Here is a 25621-nt window from a genome sequence, read left to right on the forward strand (position 1 = left end):
ACCTTGCAGATAACTTTCTGTAGCCTGAGAGCTGGAAGTGTGGCTTCTAAAACTCCAACAATGACTATAATAGGAAAACCGGTTAGTGTTAGTACTTGATATCAGACTAGAATAGTACACAAGGATGGGATTTGAGATTCAGTGCAAATTTTTTTTAGTCAGTATTGGACACATACTGTTTATGTTGCCCCACTGTTTACATTGGTATTGCATGACAAGGACATGTAGCTTCAATTTCTGATGTCGTAAGAACCTGCAGCAGCCGTCTTGCACGTGTATCTCTACAGCAACTACTTCACTAAGCTGCACCTCATCGGTACAGCTGGTGTAGTCGTCAGAACGCTAAAGCGATGATGAGCGATTCTTCACAGTTCAAGAACTTTTAACTCCAGCTATCATCTTACATATTTAGCGATCAAGCTAATCTACTCTTTCAATCAAGTGCCGTGTATAAACTGCTGCATGTTTGCCATCGATATTACTTGGAATGTATTGCCTTCTTAGCTTGCTGTCGAGTTTTCGGATAGCTATTGACTATTGTTTTCAGACCTGGTGTATTCATGTAGGATGGTGAAATTTAAATAAAATGAAACATCCACAATTTACTGACCACATTTTCATTTATTTTTCACATCATAACAGTAAAACATAACAACCAACAAAATGGGGAAAAATAATTAACCAGGGCTGAATAAACATGTTTGTTATGATATATATACTTTTTTTAAAAAAAAAAAAAAACCAACCTAACAAACAAGGAGAAAAAAAAAACAAAGAAAGAAACCTGTGCTGTTTTGATCAATCCACGAATGAGAACATGGCACAGTCGAGGTCCCGGGTACGAGTGTAACGCTCTGTGTATGTGTGCGCACGTGTTTAAGCGTCGTAGTTGGGGTTTTTGCGCAGGATGACGAAACCCTCGAGGATGGGCGTGACCGGGATGTACTCCTCTGTCGCCAGCTCGGCTCTCTCCCCGTGCGCCAGCAGCACCGGCGTGGTGTGCGTCTGAAAACCAGTGATGGCTTTGGGTTTGCCTGCCTGTCCCACCACATCCACAGCCTGGGGAAAAAAGGAAAAGAGGGAAAGGAGAAAACAAACAAAACACACACACACACACACACACACACACACACACACACACACACACACATACACACATACACACATACACACATACACACACACAAAAAACAGAACAGAAGGGTTTAAACACCGGAATGCTGAGGCTTTGGTTATGACTTAATCCCCAGTTCAGACTAGCAAGTGACATGGAACAGAACTAAAAACAATAATGCCGGACAGGCCACACCCACAAGAGACAAAAGTGACTCATCACCTGCTAGCATGAACCTAGGGTAAAATTCTAGTACTTTAGCCCCGCCCACCCCCACACACACACCTGTCCCACACGGACGGACACAGGAAGAGGCCGGAGCTCCTCGTCGAACGTGACAAGCATACGAGGCTGCATCGCTGCTACCAGGCCGTACAGGACGTAGTGAGACTTCCCCAAAATGACTGCAGAATTAAGGGGGAAAAAATGAATGTAAAAGAATAATCAGTTGTGCCTGGTTAATCAGTATGCGATTCAGAATATTTATACAGATGACCCGAGCTGCACGCTTACTGTTCTTCACATCCAGGAAGGACACTAGGACCGTGAGGAGTCCGGCCACCGCCACCTGACTCATGAGCTGCCTGTCGCTGTGGTACGGACACAACGTCAGCGTCCCTTTACCCAGATGCGTCAGTCCCTGCACGCGCGCACACACACACACACACAATTTACAGTAGAACCACATGACAACGTTACACCACAACACTGCTGAATTCCAGATTCTGATTGGTAGAAGGTGTTGATTCATTTTCTGACAGTTCTGCAGCTGCAAATCACAGGTTTATATTAATGCACTCGTTATAATACGTTATCGTTTCTACAGGAACAGATCATTAACTGTGGCCATGCCATATAAACGGAAATTTCAAAACTCGTCGATAAGTAAGAACAGAACCAACTCGTATAATTTATCGTAAGTGTTGGTAAGTGAGGAATAAACTACTCTGGGACATGCTGTTATAGGAAACTAATCGATGTCGGTGTAGTAACAGGAACTCGATCGGTATTTTACCTGAGCGAGTCGGACCATGAACAGGTTGTTGGGGTCCTTGGCGTGGTACTGGGCCAGCTGACGGAGCATGGCTGCTAGACGAGCATTGTTGGTACCTGAGGTAAAAAAAACAAAAACAAAAACCGAACCCCACACACACACACACACACACACACACACACACACACACACAGTGTGAGGTCATCACTTTGGAGTGACACTGAATGACATCACACTGAAATTCAGCTGTGTGTCACATGAACATGTGTATTCTCTTATGTGCAAACTCATGTGGTGTAATATCAGGCATGAGTTTTATGTATATACAGGTGCATCTCAAAAAATTTGAATATTGTGGAAAAGTACATTTTTCCCCGCAAGTTAATTCAAAAAGCGTGGCATGGAGGCGATCAGCCTGTGGCACTGCTGAGGTGTTCTGGAAGTCCAGGTTGCTTTGATAGCTTGGTTGCTTCAGCTCGTCTGTATTGTTGGGTCTGGTGTCTCTCATAGATTCTCTATGGGGTTCGGGTCAGGCGAGTCAGCTGGCCGATCAAGCACAGTAATACCATGGTCAGTAAACCAGTTACTAGAAGTTTTGTCACTGTGGACAGGTGCAGAGTCCTGCTGGAAAAGGAATCAGCATCTCCATAAAGCTCGTCAGCAGATGGAAGCATGAAGTTCTCTAAAATCTCCTGGTAGACGCTGCATCGACTCTCGACTTGAGAAGACACACTGGACCAACACCAGCAGATGACATGGCAACCCAAATCATCACTGACTGTGGAAACTTCACACTGGACTTCAAGCAACTTGGATTCTGTTCCTCTCCACTCTTCCTCCAGACTCTGGAACCTTGATTTCCAAATGAAATGCAACATTTACTTCCATCTTCCCCGTGATTGTGTGTGTGTACTGAACCAGACTGAGAGATTAAAGCCTCAGGAAACCTTCACAGGTATTTTGAGTTAATTATCTGATTGGAGTCTTCTCAGGTCGACATTTCTGTATTATAAATTCTTTGTTAGAATATTTTAAGATACTGGATTTGTGATTTCCGTGAGCTGCAAGCCGTAATCATCGAGATTAAAACAAAAAAAGGGCTTGAAATATTTCACTTCATGTGTAATGAATCTAGAATATAAGTTCCACTTCTTGAATTAAATTACGAATAAAAGAGAACTTTTATGATATTCAATTTTTTTGAGATGCACCTGTATTATATATAATATATAAATATATATGTATCAATCTCAGCAAAAAAAGAAACGTTTCGGGATGCTAATGAATAATCAGCAGAATGTCGTTAATAATTGAATTGATAAAACTTAGACGGTCGATTAAGCAAGGTCGTCATTAGTGTGTATGTGGTTTTGAGGCGCGTGCCGGCTCACGCGCAAAACACATGCACACGAGGAAAAATGAAGCGAGCGTGAGTTATGTTTGCGACCGTTTTAGTGTAAATGGCAATAATGTTAATCGCAAACACTGTGAACATATTTTAAAATACAATGCAACAACGAGCACCATGATATAGCATTTGAAAAGGGTGTGTCCAGCAGCCTCCATGACAGGATACGAAAACACACAACCCACAATAACCGCCGTTTTAGCCAGGGAAATAAAACTTGAGCTGAAAAGGCAGAAGGAATAACTGAATAACTGTGTAAACGACTGCAAATATCCAGTATACAACATGGCTTTCGGGCGTTGATCAATTTCATTCAGCCGCACTATGACTTCCCGTCAAGAACAGATTCTGAAACGGATTAGCGTATCATTTAACGGGTACGATTAGCTTCTGAACGTGTAATCTATAAATAATGAAATTTTATCCATGTGAGGGTCTCAACTTCAAGCAGGACTGCTGAAGTAATAACTACATGGTGTAGGCCTGTAACACGTTATGGACAGTCGTGAGTAAAAGTATTCGCGGAATTTCCCCTAACATGCACGATAACCTACGCTCATTTGGGAAGAAAACAACACACTTATAATAAACAAAACAAGCGATTTGCTCGCGTGGACGCATGCAATATGAATACGCTCACGTGCAATCTGTTGCCAGAGTGCGCATCTGAGATGGCGTTAATTACACACTGTGTATTAGTCATTATATTAGATTATTAAACAAGTCATTTGATCAAATGATCGTAAGCATATCGATTAATTTTACAGTCCTGCTAGCCTATTATTTAGAGTAAAAAAAAAAAAACCCTTTTCATTTGGCTGAGGAAGCAGGCGTTTTGAGTGGGATGATACAATATATTAAAGTACACTTTTCGGAGATATCCTGGGTGTTGCGTTATCTTTTTAGAACTATATTTAAATAACAGTTACATAGCCAGCTGCTTTCTATTGTTTTGAATCTGTTATAATTGTTAAATAAAACTGTAAAATAGAGTCACTGGTAGTTTGTTACTAAACCTACACATCACAATACATTATCGCCAATTCTGCCTCACGTTTATCATCGCTGTGCCTGTCGACTAGCCACGATGATTTATTCTCTAGCTAGCTCAACGCTCAATCGTCATCCCAGTCGCCTAGCAACAGCGTTCTCTTGACTTGAGCCACTGAGAAGAGCGAGAGTGAGTAGTGTGTGTGTGTGTGTACGTTCCACTCACCACTGCCCACCATGCCCATGGCGAAGATGGAGTTGTGTGAGACCTCGGGGTCAGCGTCGTGAGAGAACTTGCTGAGTGTGTCCAGGATGTTGAGTCTGGGGTTAGACACGGAGATGAGCGCTAGCGCTAACGGCACCGCTCTGCGCAGGGTGGGCTCACCGTATCGCAACTACAGAGAGACGGAGAGTGCGGAAAGAAAATGGAGGAAAGAAAGGGAAGAGTGAAGGCAGAGGAGAGTCAAGGAGAATGACGCATCAGGGAGATTTCATCTCGTGTATAAATAAAAGTTTAAAGGACGAACCAGGTGTCCAAATGTGCGAAGTGCCATCTCTGACCCGATTTCCTCTCCCATGGCGATGAGCGCAATACCCAGCACGGCCACGCCCTAAATAAACCCGAGAGTAGCAAACAGATTAAACAACTTAAATGAAACATCAATTAAAAAGATTTAAGGTTCTCTCTCACACACACACACACCTGGTGTGAGCCCATGTCCGCTGTGCTCTCTTTCTTCTCCTTGTCTTTTTTGTCCTTCTTGTCCTTGTCTTCATCTTTGTCCTTGATGTCGTAGTGCTCGCTGCAGATGTGCAACAGCTGCTGAACCTTCAGGACATTCCCCGAGCCTGAGAGAGAGAGAGCGAACGTGAACGCAAGCGAAACGTTCTCAAGACCCGCGTACTTGCTGTTCTTTTTTTTGGATGTATTTAGGGTCTAAAATGTTGTTTGTATTGGCAGTAAGTGTAGCGTAGTGTGTGTATTTTAAACATTTTACCTGCGTAAGCACAGATGTCCACGAGTGTGTTTGCAAAGCTGCGGAATGGCTCTGGGACGACCTGTAATGCAGCCAGAGTGGTCTCGATCGCTTCGCCCTTGCCTACACACACACACACACACACACACACACACACACACACACACACACACACAGAGAGAGTACATCATATATATCTGTATCTACTGGTTAGCTTCTGTCTTAAATAATTTTTATAATAAAATAAAATAATTTAAAATAAATTTAAATAAGGAAATTATAATAACAATAAAAAAAGACATATATAAAAAAAATTATTCCCATGTAGTACACAAAACTACTGATGTTTGCAAATGATTTGAAATACAAAATATTTTTACTTTAATATTTAATATAATAAACTCCCCTCAGAGGAGAGACTATCTTTTTACCGAGGTGGTTCAGTCCAAGGCCGAGGGGGAGCCAGCGCGCGTACGTGTCCTTCAGCTCCTGTTCGCTCTTCTCCATGATGGTCTGGAGGATAGTGGAGGTGACGTCACCGTTACACGAACCCACAGCGATCATACCGCATGCCAGAGCGGTCACACCAGCCACCTAAACACACACACACACACACACACACACAACTTGTAATGGTTGTTTATGACAGACATTTGATACTGAATGTTTGGTGATCGTACCTCCATGCTGGACTTTGAGTCTCCCATGACCGGCAGAAGCAGTGACAGGACGTCTTCTCTGTTAGATCCTGCGTAGGCCAGACCCAACCTAGGCCAACACAAAGGGTCAAAGGTTCCTCTCTGCTACGAGACCACAGACTTTGGACTAGTGCTGTGCGATTAAATCAACATTGAGAGATGCTTTGGGTTCCTAGGGACTTTGTGAGGAGCGGCAAGTGTAATCACCATAGATCACATGATGGATCAAACATAGTGAAGGCTGTCACTTTGGACACACACTGCATCATCTTGTAATTGTTAAGTTTTTTTCTTTCTTATAAACATTTAGAAGTACATTATTAGTTTTTAAGTGACTATTGTAGCAATAATTTGTTTATTTTGTTAATTTCATTCCAGTTTCCTTAAAAATATGAACCCAGAATGTGTAAACAGTTTTTTCTCGTGCCGAATGATTATTTTAGCGATGACTGTGATATCATTCTGCTTACTACAAGGCCACCTATAATTTAATTAATCTAAAAAAAAAGGACATTGATATAGTGGACAATAGAGATTGAAGTAGGATAGATGACCCCAGATGTGCAGTAGTTAAGAACTAGACCGCTAGGTGGTGCTATTAACCAATAGAAATAGAGTATCCTAGACAAACATGTACATAAAATCACCCTTAATAATAATATTATTAATAAGAAACTATTTTTTTTAAAAAAGTATGATTATTATGATGAAGATAACCTAAAACTGTGGATATGGCATCCTTCCTAGATCACAGATTCGAGTCAAGTTACATTGCTGTGGGTAAACGTCCAAACATCAAGGCCAGAGTGAGGTCTGATATGAAAGATTTCACACAAGGCGAGCTGTTGTTTGGGTGAATAGAGCGGGACAGTTGTGCCTTAATACTAGATAAACATTGTAATATGGCTCTATGAGTTCTATGATCTGTTTTGTGTGTTCTCATAGGATGCAATGAATTCTGGAGAATGTAGACACAGATCATCCCTCATCTTCCCGCTACAAGCTCAGCATCAGTGGAAATGTAGCGACATGTCCGTGTTCAAGCTTGAAGCCATGAATGGTACACATGCTGGTTTTCTTAGCAAAAAAAACCCCTTTAAACCAGTAAAGCAGCTAGATTCTGTCATTGTTCAAGTTTCTGTTTTTTTTAAAAGGGATTGTTCAGTCTGGGTTGTTTTTTTTGTTTTGGTGGTTTGATTACCCATATTTCTTATATATTTTGCCTTGTGTCTGTTCTAGAGATGTGATGTGACACCAAAACGCATTTAGGAATGTGAAATGTGTGAACAAGGAAATATTTTTGCCAAAATCATGATTAAAATCCACAATATCTGTCCAAAAAAAATCTTGATTTTTTTTTGGCCATATTACACAGCTCTACTTTGTACACACCTTGAATCCAGGTTTACCCAAAATAAGATAAGATAATACTTCATTAATCCCCAGATGGAGAAATTAGGGACAGGTCAGAGGAGAGCGCAAACGCAGTCCCCCACCATCAGAAATTATGCAGTAGAGATTCCCCACATTTGGGGAATTCGCAAAAGGTCAGTACAGCCTGAGTGAGACGGCCGAGTCTCGCCTTGAGCGAACCACCTTCTTGATCATGGTATTGCCCCTGCCAGGTAAGTATGGCTGTAAAAATGTCTGTACGTTAAACATAAAAACTCGGATCTCGGTGTGTGAGTGCTACCCAAAGATGGCTCCTATCCTCATGACGTTGCTGTTGTGTAGGACGTAGTCAGAGAGGAGGGCAAGAGCAGGGTCACACTCGTTACGAACTCCGGAGTTCACAATACCGCACGCCAACAAAGCCCCAGACTAGACAGAAACAAATAGAGTAAAGAAATATTATAATACATAATGCTGACGCCCTGTTAGAGGGACATGATCGTTTATTGAAAAATGCAGTGAAAATGCGCGCAGAAGGGTGTGTGTACCTTTATGTAGTCCTCTGAAGAGTAGAGATACTTGTCGATCTGAGTGAGACCACCGTCTACGTCCCACAGCAGGATCATACCCAGAGATGCAGCAGCACTCAGCATTCCTACACACAAACACAAAAAAAGCATATGTATGAGGCCAATCATTCTTATTATAAAATGATTCAATATAATAATAATAATAATAATAATAATAAAATACCCTGGTATCTGCAGTGCAAGACAGTGACATGCTAATCAGAGGTGCTAATTATGAACGACTAAATGGGTGTGTGCGCGTGAAAATTCAGTCATGTGGTGTGTGTGTGTGTCTGTGTCTTTCACCGTGGTCCTTGTTCTTGTACAGCCACTTGTTGCCGTCCTCAGTGAGCAGTTTGTCCTGTCCGAACGCTGCGTTAACGAAGCCGTTTACGAACGAGGAGGCGAGGTTCATACGGGCGGAGTCCACCTGTGAGCCGCTGCCACAGAATCCTGACAGAGCACAGAATGCATGATTTTTAGATATTATATTATATTACACACACAGTGCCCTCCACTAATATTGGCACCCTTGGTGGTAAATATGAGCAAAGAAGCTTGTGAAAAATTGTCTTTATTGTATAACCTTTTGCTCAAAAATTTCATAAAAAATACTCTCTCTCGAGATATATATTATATATACACACACTATATTATACGTGTGTTACCTAGAGATATTCTATTTCTTTCAAAGATTAGAGTGAAAAGGCAAGACAGTAAAAGTTCTATAAGAAAAATAAGAAAATTCTTTTGTAAGATGAGAGACAGAAAAGCCCAAGGGCAAAATATTTTTTAGACAACAATTAAAAAGGAACTGAGGAAAAATTCTGTCATAAAAAGTAAGAATAAAAGAAAGAAAACAAAAAGGTCTCACTGTTGTTCTCCAGGTGGGTTTTGTAAATGTCATCTGGCACTTTGGGCTCCATGATGTCCAGCTGTGTAAAATAACAGGAAAGAAAACCACAATTTATTTCCATAATTTATTTCTCAGGAAAAAAAAACAAAAGGCTGCTCAACAGTGCAAAAAAAACAAAAACCACAAAAACAAACACGCACCTCACGTGCGAGGGCGAGGAAGTTGCTGTTGAGCTGCACATTGGACATGATCTCTGTCAGGTCCTCGTAGTCCTCCACATCCTCGTTCAGCTCCAGGAACATGCCATGTCGACCCAGCATGAACGCCATTTCCTTCTGAACCACACTATATACACACACACACAAACAAACACAAGAGAGAAATCTGAATATTTTGAGGAGCATAAATATTTCTAAACTGAATAAACAGCATGATGTGGTGTCTACATAAACAAATGAAAAGGTGCCAAAACTTTTACCCTAATCAAAAAGTCCAGATTGAAGCCAGGCACTTAAGCCTAAACATCCCGGATTTACACTTTTTGGGCTCGAAGTAATCTCACCAGGATATCTTCATTATTTTATATATTTTGTTTTCTGGTGTTTATGACTCCATAGATTTTGGATTCCTGGCTTTAATAACACAACTTTATGTTAGCTGTTAATTTAATTATATAATATAATAATTCATAGAGTGATCTTACATGTCTTTGCAGGAGGTGAAGATGTTCTCTACCAGCTCTACGTCGTTGAGCATTAGCGCCAGCCTGAGGGCTTCTGGGTAACGGTTGAACTTGCGAAAAATGTTGAGCGCACACTTGAGCAGGGCCGAGTTCTCCGGCTCGGGAACGTAGCTCACACAGCTGGTGGGATTGGAAATGTGAGTTTACGTTACACAAGAAAGATACAGTGTGTCTCTGTGTGTGTGTGTGTGAGAAAGAGAGAGAGAGAGAGAGAGAGAGAGAGAGAGAGAGAGACTCACCTGGTGAGGTAGAGGCAGACCTTGGCGTAGGCGTTCTCGTCGATGTACGTGTCGAGCATGTCGAGCCGCTCGATCTCCATGAGCAAGTCGCAGGCCTCGTGCTCAGCGTTGTGCACCATGTTGTAGGGAACGATCTCCTTCACCAGCTTTAACAACATCTCCTGCTGCGCCTTGTCTCCTTCCTCCAGCTCCTGCCACTCTTTAGCTACCTCGCCTGCCAGGTGCCTACACACACACACACACACACACACACACACACAATTACCATATTCGATATGTTTACTTGATTAGTTTCCATAGCAACGTTGATGTGATGTTCAGTACCTGACGTATTCGTGGCCCCAGGATGCGAGTTCCTCCTGTGAGCCGAGCAGGCGGTATTTCAGACACTCTCTCTCGCCGCTCATCGTCATGGCCAGGACCGACACCACGTCAGCGCAGAAACGCTGAGGAAACACACACACAGGCGTTTTCTATTACAGCAGGCAGGTATTAATGCACTCGTTTTACGCGCCATCGTTTCTATAGTAACAGCTCGTTCACGGGGATGGACTACATGGAAATGGATAACGAAAAAAAAGAATGCAACTTGCTGATTTTGTGTAAGGAGACATTCATTTAACATTTATGGAAAGAATCTCCAGTGTCACTGCTTGAAGTATCTACACACACACACACACACACACACACACACACACACACACCTTGTTCTCTCCAGGTGCCATGGCTTCGTAGATCTCTTTGAGCTTGCCGTAGTGTGGCCGCAGGAACTTCAGTGGTTTGGGCACTGAGGTCATGGATGTGGTGGAGGAACGAATCTGCCGACGCAGCTCCTCGAGCGCAGGGTGATGGAGAGACACATCCTTCTCCTGAGACACAGAGCGAGAACAACAACAGGCATGAGAGATTTATTCAAGCCGAAATCATGGTCACGTGACCCAAAATGAACCGAAGATGAGAGAAGACACGACGGTATTACATGTGAGCGCTTGTATCTAAATGTTTCAGTGAATAATGTTTGGAAAACACGGCTCTTATAATATATCAAAACATAGAAATCCATTAAATGCTGATTATTTATTGTCTAGAAGTAACTCGCTCTGTCCTCAGTGCATTTAGAGCTGCTTTAAAATGTTTTTAAATCATGCCATCAAATGACTCTAGTGATTCTAATGAATTAAATGATTCTCTAGAGCAGAGGTTCTCAACCTTTTGCAACTAAAGCCCCACCAAGCCTTCCCTATTATGTGGCACACCCCCCCACCCCATATTCGAGGAGACCAGGTATAATCATTATCTGTTCTATATAAAATCTACCTTTCTATCTATCTCATAAATACACACACACACACACGTATATATAAAAAACCATAAACATATATAAGATATAAACTTCAGACTAAAACTGTACACAACTGTTTGTCTAATTATATAAGACTGAAAAGAACCCAATACACAGACACACACATCAGAATATATATTATTCATTTAGGACCGTAGTTTAATTCAGTGCCATAAAATAAATAAATAAATAAATAAATAAATAAATAAATACACACGTTATATAGATAAAATATATAATATAGTATTTATGCATTATTTTTATGGATGCACAAAAAGCACTGAATTAAACTACAGTACTAAATGAATAATAAAAAACTCTTCGCGGCACCTTGTGGTTTCTGTTCCTCACTGCCTTTAAGAATATTATATTACTTGTGTTTACTTTTGATCATAGTGTTTTAATTAGACATTACAGATCTTACTCGCGCTCCCTCTGTGTATCAGCGCGTCTACACCACGCGTGAGGAGTAACGCGACCTCGTTACTAATAGATCCCTTCCGTTATAATAAAGAACAGAGCTTACACTGATACAGTATATAATGTCAATAAACTTAAATTAAAGCATCACTGTCATGCTCGTGCTACACAAACTCCACTTTATAAAGTTTATAAATCTTCTCCGCGGTGTTTAATATAAAATGCCCAACTGCCTTAGAGGACTTGGCGGTCGCACATTTTCTTCCTCAGTCACTTGACGATTTCTCCTCCATCTGATGGTCACTGAGAGAAAAGAAAGTCACGCACAGTGATTCTGAGTATTAGGCTAAAGCTAGCGCCGTCGCATTATGTGCGTATGACGGCTTATACTTCCGGTTAGTAAAAAACCTGCTAGTGTTCCATTTGAGATGATATTACCTTTCTAAAATCCACGCACTAGACGGTAGAGTACGCAGTGCAAGTGTACAGTACTTCATTTGGGACAGAACTTTAGTATTTACTCTCAGAAGCGTGTTTTCAGAACAGTAGTAACGTAATGAGTAAATCTCCCCTGTGCCACGCGCAGACCAACTAATATATAATGAGATTCATTACGACGATGTACATCATCCGTTATTATCCATTAGTTGTCGCAGCTCTAGTGACATCCATAATATACACACACACACAATCTGAAGCCAGTTTTTGATAAATAGATAATTTTTGCTTTTGTGTTTTTTTTTTTTTACTTTTTTAATTACTTTTCATAACTTATGATTTTTTTTTAAAAATAACTTGTATAAAACTATATAAGGGACAGGTGTGGAGCATGAATGATATAAAAAGTTTCTGAACACTAGAACTACTCTGAACGGGAGAACTAGGCTGTAATAATGTGTAATGTTTTACATGTAAAACATGTTGCATTATTTTCATCATGCGTTCTAAAATCATTCTCGGAAGAATGATGTAAATGGGGAGGAAGGGCGCGTCTCGTTATCCAGGACACTGTTAAATCTCCGGCTCTCAGCCCCTCACTGAACAGAGCAGACGCAGATACAGACAGAGAGAGGTGTGAGTGCAGCGGGAGAGCAGGACCTCGCGCTTGCAGGACAGTACTGGTGATATTTGGAAAATCACTAAGGCTTGTCCAAAAAGCCGCTAGAACTGTTGCTAGGTGCTTTTTTTTTTTTGCAAAAAAAAAAGTTACACTTCTCTGTCCAATTATCTTTAAACATTCTTGTTGACAACTTTTTTTTTTTTTTTTAAATCAGTTTGCTAAGCCAGCTAAATAACTTATATAAACGTGTGTAATTTGGATAAACCACAACAGCGGATCTGCTACAGAAGCCGAGCTGGATCATGTTTAGAAAACCAGACAGATATATTATATATTATATATATTTGAACTCTACGTTTATCTGCTCTGCTTCAGAATGTTTTAAAAATAACCGGCTCGGTTCGGAAATGGTTCACATAGACCGTAAACGGACACAGAAGCAAAATATCATATTTAGGCGGTAATAATAATAATTAATGTGTAGAGTAATGAGATTATTGGTGTGCATGTAAACAAACTGAGTGACTCAATGAACAATATTTCTTCTTCAGAAAAGACCAAAACTCACACTCAGTCTCTCCACCATCAGTTCCAGCTCCTCCTGCAGCTGCTTGTCCTCCTCTGACTGAAAAAGACATCAACAATCAACACAAAATACTGTAGAATATCAGTTGAGGAGTCATGAGCAGTGTGAGCGTGTGAATGAAACCCTGTCATGTGATTACTGCGGTCAGTCATGAAGGAATTACTACTCATAAAAACATTCAAAATACCAGTCTGCTGTACAGAACCTTGTTAAAGTGGCGTGTTTGATATAAATACAGTGTTATTTGAACGTTACAGGGTCTAAACACGTCCTCATGCGCGATAATAACGGCTTTAAACGTCGAACATTTAAAATCTTAAAACCTCAACGTTAAGACTAGCGTGTTATCATGCTAGCTTTATCGGCTAGCGACAAGACCCGCCTCTCAGGCTAGGATTGGCTGACGAACTCCGCTCGCGCTTACACTCGCACTGCTGATTAGTCAGTCAGAATGCACGAGCAGCCAATGACAGTAACGCCCGTGAAGTTCATCGTAATACGGGTGCGGGAAAAAAAACAACCACCTCACTTCTAGCTAGCTAGGTCGTGCTAATAAACTAGGTTGTCATTTGACTTCAAACAAGCTACAGTTCATCGTTGCTTTTCTGTATTTGATAGTTTTAATAATGAAAATAACGACAACTAGTCGATTATTCAGTCGGATTTAATAACGTGAACAAAGGAGAAAAAACAAAGGACCGCTAGCTAGCGAATAAGGGAAGCTAATTACTAGCATAAATTACCTGCATCTACATGAGTCTCTATTACACATAAACACCATTACATAAAGTGAATATGTGAATTATTCTACACCCAGTGTAGGGCGTTTAGACAGGGAATAATGAATGATTTAGGATTAGGCCTGGGAATAAACCGCAGCGCTAGAGCTAACCCCATGGAGGCAGTGACTCAGGCAAATTAGCCCAGTGTTCACACTTACCAGCTCCTGCTCCTCTTTCTTCTCTTTATTCTTCCCGGCAGGTTGTTTATCCTTCTCGTCGGTTTTCTCGGGTTTGGTTTTATCTTTATTCTTTGACTCCTCCATCGTTGCAAAAAAAAAAAAGAAATAAAATACAAAAGATTTATCCGACAATCCCAAATAAACGAAAGCAGCCGGGTGTCTTGACTTCTTCTACCACAGGTGTGCTGGTAGATCGTGTTGAATTGTGAACTCGCACGCCGTCTAGCGGCCACACTCAGGAATTATGGACTAACACCCCTTCTAGCGGCCACACTGAGGAATTATGAACTCGCACTCCCTCTAGCGGCCACATTGAAGAATTGTGAATTAATACTCCCTCTAGCGGCCACATTGAAGAATTATGAACTCGCACTCCCTCTAGCGGCCACATTGAAGAATTAGAAATTAATACTCCCTCTAGCGGCCACACTGAGGAATTATGAACTCGCACTCCCTCTAGCGGCCACATTGAAGAATTATGAACTCTCTCTTCCTCTAGCGGCCACACTGAGGAAATACTCAACAAGCAGGTTATTACATTAAACCTTCTCTGCCTCAGTGCTGCCATCTATCGGGTGATTAGGGTAATAATAATAATAATAATAATAATAATAATAATAATAATAATAACAACAACAACAATAATAATAATAATAAATCAAAACTCAACAGAAATGGTTATATTTATTGATTTAGATTTTCTCCCATGTAACTATATTAACCTTTAAGTGCCCCCCCAATTCACAATCATGCCCTGTACTGAAAATATATACTGTATATTCCTGATAAACTGTATATATCAGTTTATGTGTCAATCTGGGATTTTCAACAAAGAAAGGAAATCTTAAATTTTCAACATGTAGAATAATCTGCACAATCCACACCTGAAGCACTTTTTCCATCAGTCAGAGAAGAAAATACGCCTGAAGAAGTTGGGGCTCATTACAGAGCATTTTATCTGTAATATGAAGGAACAGTTTAGAGAAACCATTTAATTTAGCTTTGAATAAAGAGTTTTTAAATGTATAAATGTTTTACAGTCCCCTCCAAAAGTATTGGAACAGCAGGGCCAATACTATTATTTTTGTTACACATTGAAGACATTTGTGTTTGAGATCAATACATGGATATGAGAAGATGGATCAGAATTCCAACTATTATTTCTTACTTACATCTAGATGTGTTAGACAACTTACCACATGGCACCTTTTGAAGACCACCCAATCTTTAGGCAAACAAAAGTATAGGAACAGATAGTCTTATGGGAAATTAAAGTAAATAACACAACTGCATCAAGCCTGTGACTCGGTGACATCACCACACTGTTGCATTTCTCTTCTGTGAAGCTTTTCCAGGTTTTTACTGCAGCTTCTTTGAGTTGTTTGTTTGTTCTTGGGGGTTTCTCCCTTCAGTCTCCTCTTCAGGAGGTGAAATGCTGCTCAATTGGGTTAAGGTCTGCTGATTGACTTGTCCAGTCTAAAATCTTCCACTATTCCCCCTGATGAAGTCCTGTGATGAGTTTTGGATCGTTGTCTTGCTGCATTATGAAGTTCCTCCCAATTAGATGGATTTCTCTATAAATTGGCAGACAGACTGTTTCTGTAAACTTCTAAATTCATTCTGCTGCTAGCATCATGAGTTCATCATCAATAAAGATTAGTGAGAATGTTCCAGAAGCAGCCATGCAAGCCCAAGCCATGACACTACCTCCACCATGTTTCACAGATGAGCTTGTATGTTTTGGATCATGAGCAGATCCTTTCTTCCTTCACTCTTCATTTGGCCGTTCCATCACTTGTAAAACTTGGAGGTTAATCTTGGCTCCAGAACTTTTGTGGCTCCTCTCTGTATTTTTTTTTGTGCAAATTCTAATCTGGCTTTCTGAATCTTACTGCTGATGAGTGGTTTGCATCTTGTGGTATGGCCTCTATATGTCTGCTCTCAAAGTCTTCTTTGAACAGTGGATTGTGGTACCTTCACCCTGCCCTGTGGAGGTTGTTGGTGATGTCACTGTCTGTTGTTTTTGGGGTTTTCTTTACAGATCTCACAATGTTTCTGTCATCAGCTATTGTTTTCTTTGGCCAACCCAATCAGTGTCTGTTGCTTTTTCCCTCTTTTCTCAGGGGGTGGGCTAAAAGTAGAAGTCTTTACTTTTAGCCCTCCATCAGTTTCTTAACATTGTACATAGTACATTGGTAAGTATCAGGTATAATCCTTCTGGATCCAAAATGAACCATAAAAAAACAAAAAGGTAATATTATAATATAAGTCTCCAAAAAGGTAATATTTCATAAATTTCCTAAACTGTAACCTGACTACTTGGGCCTATCTTGCATAATAACTTTTCTTTAAGTTCTATATAGCCAACAGGAAGAAGGGTGAGGCCAGTAAAATGGATGGGGGACCTTCACTCACTCTGGATGAGGAGCTCGTACTGTCCCTTAATCGAGGGCGACCCATGGTCGTTGGCATTCCATGGGGCAGTTCATCAGAGTCAGCTACTTCCCATGATATAAGTGGCTTGGAAAATTCAGGTATAACATATTAGTAGTAATTACTTAAAAAAAAACTCTCCAGTGATATATCCTTAAACACTCAAGATGACCATAAACACTGCCACTGTTTGAAAAAGGCATTTTGAAATAACACTTTACTGTCAGTGTTTCACTTGTGTAGTATGCATGTGTAGCTGACCTGGACGCTTCCTCTATAAGCCCCCTGGTGGAGAAGTGGAATAATTTCCTCAAAGATTTAGCTGTGTCAGGTACTGGCTGGTTAATCATTACTAGACTGCGCAATAAAAGCGGAACACGCAAATGGTTGAGTGTGCATTTATCCGTTTCTGGTTACCCCTTGTTTCCTGTTTTGCCTTTTCCTGGTGAAGGCGTGTGGTTCGGGTCACTTATTCTCTTCTTTGTCTAATCTCAAGTATGTGGATGAGTGGAATGTGGCATATGATTTTGTAATGTTGGTGTTTTTGTAAAGCCTGTGTTTTGCAGTTGCAGTTGCATTTTGTAAAGCCTGTGTTCTGCAGTTGCACTGCACAGCCCAAGTGTACATTGCAGCATGCAGTCGTTTTATATACAGTACATTGTACTGACGCAGTGAGTATGATTTTCTTTCTGGTGGACTGTTTTTTGTTTTGAATAATGATTAAACCTCACGGCTGTGTGGGGATGGGTGTGTGGGTGTGTGTGGGGATGGGTGTGTGTGGGGATGTGTGTGTGGGTGTGTGTGGGGATGGGTGTGTGTGGGGATGGGTGTGTGGGTGTGTGTGGGGATGGGTGTGTGGGTGCGTGTGGGGATGGGTGTGTGGGTGTGTGTGGGTGTGTGTGGGGATGGGTGTGTGTGGGGGGATGGGTGTGTGGGTGTGTGTGTGTGGGGATGTGTGTGTGGGTGTGTGTGGGGATGGATATTTGGGTGTGTTTGTAGGGGTGGGTGGGTGTGGGGATGGGTGTGTGTGGAGGTGTGTGTAAGGGTGTGTGTAGGGGAGTGTGTGTGTGGGGATGGGTGTGTGGGTATGGGTGTGTGTGTAGAGATGGGTGTGGGTGTGTGTGGGGATGGGTATGTGTGGGGATGGGTGTGTGTGGGGATGAGTGTATGTGGGGATGGGTGTGTGGGTGTGTGTGGGGTGGGTGTATGTGGGGATGAGTGTGTGGGTGTATGAAAGGGTGGGTGTGTGTAGGGATGTGTGTGTGGGGATGGGTGTGTGTCGGTGTGTGTAGGGGTGTGTGTGGGGATGGGTGTGTGTGGGGATGGGTGTGTGGGTGTGTGTAGGGGTGTGTGTGTGTGGGGATGGGTGTGTGTGGTGATGGGTGTATGGGTGTGTAGGGATGGGTGTATGGGTGTGTGGGGATGGGTGTGTGTGGGGATGGGTGTGGGTGTGGGTGGGGATGAGTGTGTGTGGGGATGGGTGTGGGTGTGTGTGGGGATGGGTGTGGGTGTGTGTAGGGATGGGTGTGTGTGGGGATGGGTGTGGGTGTGTGTGGGGATGGGTGTGTGTAGGGATGGGTGTGTGGGTGTGTAGGGGTGTGTGTGTGGAGATGGGTGTGTGTGGGTGTGTGGGGATGGGTGTGTGTGGGGGTGGGTGTATGTGGGGATGGGTGTGTGGGTGTGTGTAGGGGTGTGAGTGTGTGGGTATGGGGATGGGTGTGTGGGTGTGTGTGGGGGTGTGTGTGTGGGGATGGGTGTGTGGGTGTGTGTGTGTGGGGATGGGTGTGTGTGGTGATGGGTGTATGGGTGTGTGGGGATGGGTGTATGGGTGTGTGGGGATGGGTGTGGGTGTGTGTGTGGGGATGGGTGTGTGTGTGTGAGGATGGGTGTGTAGGTATGTGGGGATGGGTCGGTGTGTGTGGGGATGGGTGTGTCGGTGTGTGTGGGGATGGGTGTGTGGGTGTGTGTGGGGATGGGTGTGTGTGGGGATGTGTGTGTGGGTGTGTGTGGGGATGGGTGTGTGTGGGGATGGGTGTGTGGGTGTGTGTGGGGATGGGTGTGTGGGTGTGTGTGGGTGTGTGTGGGGATGGGTGTGTGTGGGGGGATGGGTGTGTGGGTGTGTGTGTGTGGGGATGTGTGTGTGGGTGTGTGTGGGGATGGATATTTGGGTGTGTTTGTAGGGGTGGGTGGGTGTGGGGATGGGTGTGTGTGGAGGTGTGTGTAAGGGTGTGTGTAGGGGAGTGTGTGTGTGGGGATGGGTGTGTGGGTGTGTGTGGGGATGGGTGTGTGTGTGGGGATGGGTGTGTGGGTATGGGTGTGTGTAGAGATGGGTGTGGGTGTGTGTGGGGATGGGTATGTGTGGGGATGGGTGTGTGTGGGGATGAGTGTATGTGGGGATGGGTGTGTGGGTGTGTGTGGGGTGGGTGTATGTGGGGATGAGTGTGTGGGTGTATGAAAGGGTGGGTGTGTGTAGGGATGTGTGTGTGGGGATGGGTGTGTGTCGGTGTGTGTAGGGGTGTGTGTGGGGATGGGTGTGTGTAGGGGTGGGTGTGTGTGGAAATGGGTGTGTAGGTGTGTGGGGATGGGTGTGTGTGTGCGGATGGGTATGTGTGGGGATGGGTGTGTGGGTGTGTGTGGGGATGTGTGTGTGGGTGTGTGTGGGGATGGGTGTGTGGGTGTGTGTGGGGATGTGTGTGTGGGTGTGTGTGTGCGGATGGGTGTGTGTGGGGATGGGTGTGTGGGTGTGTGTGGGGATGTGGGTGTGGGTGTGTGTGGGGATGGGTGTGTGGGGGGATATGTGCGTGGGTGTGTGTAGGGGTGTGTGTGTGGGGATGGGTTTGTGGGTGTGTGTGTGGGGATGGGTTTGTGGGTGTGTGTAAGGATGGGTGTGTGGGGATGGGTGTGTGCGTGTGTGCAGGGGTGTGTGTGTGTGTGGGGATATGTGTGTGGGGATGGGTATGTGGGTGTGTGTGGGGAAGGGTGTGTGTGGGGATGGGTGTGTGTAGGGGTGTGTGTGTGTGTGTAGGGGTGTATGTGTGTGGGGATGTGTGTGTGGGTGTGTGTAGGGGTGGGTGTGTGTGGGGATGGGTGTGTGTAGGGGTGGGTGCGTGTGGGGATGGGTGTGTGGGTGTGTGTGGGGATGGGTGTGTGGGGATGGGTGTGTGGGGATGGGTGTGTGGGTGTGTAGGGGTGTGTGTGTGGAGATGGGTGTGTGGGTGTGTGTAGGGGTGTGAGTGTGTGTGTATGGGGATGGGTGTGTGGGTGTGTGTGGGGGTGGGTGTGTGTGGGGATGGGTGTGTGGGTGTGGGGATGGGTGTGTGTGGTGATGGGTGTATGGGTGTGTAGGGATGGGTGTATGGGTGTGTGGGGATGGGTGTGGGTGTGTGTGTGGGGATGGGTGTGTGTGTGTGTGAGGATGGGTGTGGGTGTGTGAGGGAATGGGTGTGTAGGTGTGTGGGGATGGGTCGGTGTGTGTGGGGATGGGTGTGGGTGTGTGTGTGGGGATGGGTGTGGGTGTGTGTGGGTATGGGTGTGTGTGGGTATGGTTGTGTGTGGGGATGGGTGTGGGTGTGGGTTGGGATGGGTGTGGGTGTGTGTAGGGATGGGTGTGTGTGGGGATGGGTGTGGGTGTGGGTTGGGATGGGTGTGGGTGTGGGTGGGGATGGGTGTGTGTGGGGATGGGTGTGTGAGTGTGTGTGGGGATGGGTGTGTGGGTGTGTGTGGGGATGGGTGTGTGTAGGAATGGGTGTGTGTGGGGATGGGTGTGGGTGTGGGTGGGGATGAGTGTGTGTGGGGATGGGTGTGGGTGTGTGTGGGGATGGGTGTGGGTGTGTGTAGGGATGGGTGTGTGTGGGGATGGGTGTGGGTGTGTGTGGGGATGGGTGTGTGTAGGGATGGGTGTGTGGGTGTGTAGGGGTGTGTGTGTGGAGATGGGTGTGTGTGGGTGTGTGGGTGTGTGGGGATGGGTGTGTGTGGGGGTGGGTGTATGTGGGGATGGGTGTGTGGGTGTGTGTAGGGGTGTGAGTGTGTGGGTATGGGGATGGGTGTGTGGGTGTGTGTGGGGGTGTGTGTGTGGGGATGGGTGTGTGGGTGTGTGTGTGTGGGGATGGGTGTGTGTGGTGATGGGTGTATGGGTGTGTGGGGATGGGTGTATGGGTGTGTGGGGATGGGTGTGGGTGTGTGTGTGGGGATGGGTGTGTGTGTGTGAGGATGGGTGTGTAGGTATGTGGGGATGGGTCGGTGTGTGTGGGGATGGGTGTGTCGGTGTGTGTGGGGATGGGTGTGTGGGTGTGTGTGGGTATGGGTGTGTATATGTGTGGGGATGGGTGTGTGTGGGGATGGGTGTGGGTGGGGATGGGTGTGGGTGTGTGTAGGGAGGGTGTGTGTAGGGATGGGTGTGTGTGGGGATGGGTGTGTGGGTGTGTGTAGGGATGGGTGTGTGTGGGGATGGGTGTGTGTAGGGATGGGTGTGGGTGTGTGTAGGGATGGGTGTGTGTGGGGATGGGTGTGTGGGTGTGTGTAGGGATGGGTGTGTGTGGGGATGGGTGTGGGTGTGTGTGGGGATGGGTGTGTGTAGGGATGGGTGTGGGTGTGTGTAGGGATGGGTGTGTGTGGGGATGGGTGTGTGTGGGGATGGGTGTGTGGGTGTGTGTAGGGATGGGTGTGGGTGTGTGTGGGGATGGGTGTGTGGGTGTGTGGGGATGGGTGTGGGTGTGTGTGGGGATGGGTGTGTGGGTGTGTGTGGGGATGGGTGTGGGTGTGTGTAGGGATGGGTGTGTGTGGGGATGGGTGTGGGTGTGTGTAGGGATGGGTGTGGGTGGGGATGGGTGTGGGTGGGGATGGGTGTGGGTGTGTGTAGGGATGGGTATGTGGGGATGGGTGTGTGTGGGATGGGTGTGGGTGTGTGTAGGGATGGGTGTGGGTGGGGATGGGTGTGTGTGGGGATGGGTGTGTGTGGGGATGGTTGTGGGTGTGTGTAGGGATGGGTGTGTGTGGGGATGGGTGTGTGGGTGTGTGTAGGGATGGGTGTGTGTGGGGATGGGTGTGGGTGTGTGTGGGGATGGGTGTGTGTAGGGATGGGTGTGGGTGTGTGTGGGGATGGGTGTGTGTGGGGATGGGTGTGTGTGGGGATGGGTGTGTGGGTGTGTGTAGGGATGGGTGTGGGTGTGTGTGGGGATGGGTGTGTGGGTGTGTGGGGATGGGTGTGGGTGTGTGTGGGGATGGGTGTGGGTGGGGATGGGTGTGGGTGTGTGTAGGGAGGGTGTGTGTAGGGATGGGTGTGTGTGGGGATGGGTGTGTGGGTGTGTGTAGGGATGGGTGTGTGTGGGGATGGGTGTGGGTGTGTGTGGGGATGGGTGTGTGTAGGGATGGGTGTGGGTGTGTGTGGGGATGGGTGTGTCTGGGGATGGGTGTGGGTGTGTGTGGGGATGGGTGTGTGGGGATGGGTGTGGGTGTGTGTAGGGATGGGTGTGGGTGTGTGTAGGGATGGGTGTGTGTGGGGATGGGTGTGGGTGTGTGTAGGGATGGGTGTGTGTGGGGATGGTTGTGGGTGTGTGTAGGGATGGGTGTTTGTGGGGATGGGTGTGGGTGTGTGTAGGGATGGGTGTGTGTGGGGATGGGTGTGGGTGTGTGTAGGGATGGGTGTGTGTGGGGATGGGTGTGGGTGTGTGTAGGGATGGGTGTGTGTGGGGATGGGTGTGGGTGGGGATGGGTGTGGGTGTGTGTAGGGATGGGTGTGTGTGGGGATGGGTGTGGGTGGGGATGGGTGTGGGTGTGTGTGGGGATGGGTGTGTGTAGGGATGGGTGTGTGTGGGGATGGGTGTGGGTGTGTGTAGGGATGGGTGTGTGTGGGGATGGGTGTGGGTGTGTGTAGGGATGGGTGTGTGTGGGGATGGGTGTGGGTGTGTGTAGGGATGGGTGTGGGTGGGGATGGGTGTGGGTGTGGGTGGGGATGGGTGTGTGGGTGTGTATGGGGATGGGTGTGGGTGGGGATGGGTGTGGGTGTGGGTGGGGATGGTTGTGTGGGTGTGTGTGGGGATGGGTGAGTGGGTGTGTGTGGTTATGAGTATGTAGGTGTGGATAGGTGGGGGGATTGGGGGAGCGTGCCTAATGGCTTACTTCCAGCTCTGAGTGGTGTCAGTGTATCTTTATTTGGCAGGATACACAGACCTGGACTACGCTGCTATTTTGTCTCGCTTATGAATTTGTTTTGCTTCATTATCCTTTTTTTGGCCTCTTCTTCCTTTGTTAGTGCTTGTTTGTGGATTTGCGTTATTTTGTTTCCTTGTATTCTCGGGACGGGATGAGGGAGACAGGGGAAGTTTGCCCTTGGTGTTGATATTTTCTCTTTTTGAAAAGATCAGGACATTGTCTTATTCAGAATAAGGTCAATAATTAGATTACTGCTGTCCATGTAAATGTAATCATTGTCTTTTAGGGTGGAGCACTAGTGTGTGGGTATAAATGGGTGTGTGAGTGTGTATGTGATTGTGCCCTGTGATGGATTGACACCCTGTCCAGGGTGTACCCCTCCTTGTGCCCAATGCTCCCTGGGATAGGCTCCAGGTTCCCCGTGACCCTGAAAAGGATTAAGCGGTATAGAAGATGGATGGATGGATGGACTGGTGTGTGGTTGTAGTGACTGATCACTTGTTGGGGGTGGATTAGGGGATTATTTTTTCCTGTTATTGTCTTCGACCACCCGGGTGTCACCCATAGTTTTTTCATATCTTTTTCTTCATTTTTTTCTTTAAAAAAAAAATTAAAATACATGTTTAACTGCATTCTTTTGTATTATCTGTGAGTAATTAAGAGGTAAATGCTGATGAAGATAGTCATCAGCGAATGTTGTGTGATTTCTATGTGGATTATTTTATGTAATAAAAATTGGTTATAATTGATCGAACCGTCTCATTCCTCTCTGGGAAGAACGAACCTGTTAATTTGAGTGATAGTATATCCTTGGGTGAAAGTCCCTAGGTGGAGTAGTTTTAAGACTTTATTCGAGATTTTCGAGCTGCCTTGCCGCTCCTCTTATCTATCTTCTCTCTCTGTCCGCCGTTCCATTTCGCCACACATGCTTATTTTATGTTACTGCATACGGTGTGTGCAATCTTAATTGTAGTGCCCCTATTAGATCAAATGGAGATAAAAAAAATTAAATCTGAACAGCTGCCTAGTGATTGTCATTTATTGTTGAATGGTAAAGCAATAAATACGGTGTCTTCCAATGACAGGAAATAAAGAAACAATGAACCACACTTGACTGTGAACTTTGTGCATTAGTCATTTAATTAGAAATCATTTTGGTAGATCACTTCTCGTACCACCCTGCCATCTCTTTGGTTCACTGGGGGTTCCTCTTGCCATCTTCAATGGTTCATTATGTTTTATGGCCAGGGAACTGCACAAAATTGTGTAGGAACCATTAGTGCAAGGCATTTTGTATGAATGGCACTACACACTTTTCCACATGCTCTACATCACCCACATTATATACAGAAAACTCCCTGTGGCAAAAAAAATGAAAGGCAATGCATAAAGTGTGCTCGGTGTTAAGCGTTGATCCATGATGTGTCATGTTGGCAATGTGAGGTTACAAAAGTTTGTTAAATTAACAATTCTCACAAAAAACGGTAACACTCCTGCAAATATTCATCTGGATATGAAAAAGATTTCATATAATCCGCGCTTCCTCGTTCACTAGATATTCTTCAAAAGGGCACGCTACTGTATGCTCCGTCAGCTCTCTATGGAACAGACCTAGATCATAACCTGCTCCGGACCAGGTTATGTTCAGAGAGTAAGGTGCTATGGATACTTAGATACCCTAAAAGTTACCTCCATTTTTGGAACCGAAAGTTGAGGTTATCCGTTAACTCTGCGTAAACTTACCTTTTTAACAACAAATGCGGTCTTCACAGGTAAAACTGAAGGCTAAAACCAAAAATAGATGTTCAGATCTTTTTATTGTTTAAACAATCAATCTAACAGGGCACACCTGGGTAACAAGCAAAACCGGTCAGTCACGTGTTCCAATATTTTTGTTTGCCTACAAATTGGGTAGTCTGATACAAAATGTGTGGATGTTTAACATATCTACATATAAATACCAGGACATAAAAGCTGAAATTCTAAACTCTCTTCATTCTAAACTCTCTTCATAAACTCTCATATTCATTGCCTGCATGCACATCGGCAAACTGTAGTCTTGCAAAGGCTTTTTCCTGGCACGTCTCCCATGCAGGTCAAATTTGTGTAATCCCTTTCTGATTGTAGAAGCGTGCACTTTCACACCAACAGCTGCAAGACTTACTAGCAGATCCTGTGATGAAATTTTGGAGTTCGTAGAGACTTTTTTTTTTTTGCATCAGATGAACTGCTCTTTTAATTGCATTAATTGGCAGTCGTTTGAAATCTGCGTCCCTGGTAAATTTCCTTACAGTGAAATTATGTATTTCAAATAATTTAGAGATCTTTTTAAATCCCTTGCCAGACTCCTAGGCATCCGCAGCCTTTTTTATGAATGCCTTAGGGTAAGTTCACACTACATGACTTCCAATGTCGGCAGATCGCTGTGCTGTTCACACTACATGATTTGCTGTCTTGTAATCGGGAGTCATGAAGTCATTGTGGTGTTCACGCTACGTGATTGCTCGGCGACAGGAGGTCACACACGACATAATCTGACAAAGACTCTGTCACCCGATGAATCTGGTGTCCAAACTATGTTTTGTCATGAAAACGGTGACCTCACCCCATACCTTATTCTCTCATCAGCTGTAGCTCCACTTTTCACTCCACAGGATGTGGAGTTGCCCGATAACTCCAGATATTTAGCA

The 25621-nt window shown here is 44.8% G+C and overlaps 1 protein-coding gene and 1 non-coding gene across 2 annotated transcripts; both read right to left on the reverse strand.

The window, feature by feature from the left end:
* Window positions 1–566: 566 nt before the first annotated feature.
* Window positions 567–14576, reverse strand: psmd2 (proteasome 26S subunit ubiquitin receptor, non-ATPase 2). The gene is made up of 21 exons (XM_053647320.1): window positions 14328–14576; window positions 13370–13426; window positions 10684–10848; window positions 10304–10425; window positions 9980–10204; window positions 9702–9860; window positions 9199–9343; window positions 9017–9077; window positions 8449–8595; window positions 8122–8228; window positions 7875–8002; window positions 6164–6251; window positions 5915–6077; window positions 5505–5606; window positions 5210–5355; window positions 5034–5117; window positions 4733–4901; window positions 2130–2224; window positions 1628–1754; window positions 1400–1518; window positions 567–1059 (listed from the first exon to the last, which is right to left on the reverse strand). Exons 1-21 carry the CDS (start codon window positions 14430–14432, stop codon window positions 877–879), a joined length of 2697 nt encoding a protein of 898 aa, XP_053503295.1. The 5' UTR covers window positions 14433–14576; the 3' UTR covers window positions 567–876.
* LOC128621899 (U1 spliceosomal RNA) lies at window positions 7649–7814 on the reverse strand. The gene has a single exon (XR_008388327.1). It is a non-coding gene; the product is annotated as a U1 spliceosomal RNA (small nuclear RNA).
* Window positions 14577–25621: the final 11045 nt, after the last annotated feature.

The sequence above is a fragment of the Ictalurus furcatus genome, chromosome 17, assembly GCF_023375685.1.
Source record: "Ictalurus furcatus strain D&B chromosome 17, Billie_1.0, whole genome shotgun sequence".
In the NCBI taxonomy this organism is placed as follows: domain Eukaryota; kingdom Metazoa; phylum Chordata; class Actinopteri; order Siluriformes; family Ictaluridae; genus Ictalurus; species Ictalurus furcatus.

Bases quoted from the DNA above. Each gene is read 5' to 3' on its own strand.
- psmd2 (XM_053647320.1), bottom strand. From the start codon at position 14,432: ATGGAGGAGTCAAAGAATAAAGATAAAACCAAACCCGAGAAAACCGAC. The intron at 4,902-5,033 runs GTTCGTCCTTTA...GTCTCTCTGTAG, and splicing joins TTCGCACATTTGGACACCTG to TTGCGATACGGTGAGCCCAC. The intron at 1,519-1,627 runs GTAAGCGTGCAG...TTAATTCTGCAG, and splicing joins CTTCCTGGATGTGAAGAACA to TCATTTTGGGGAAGTCTCAC.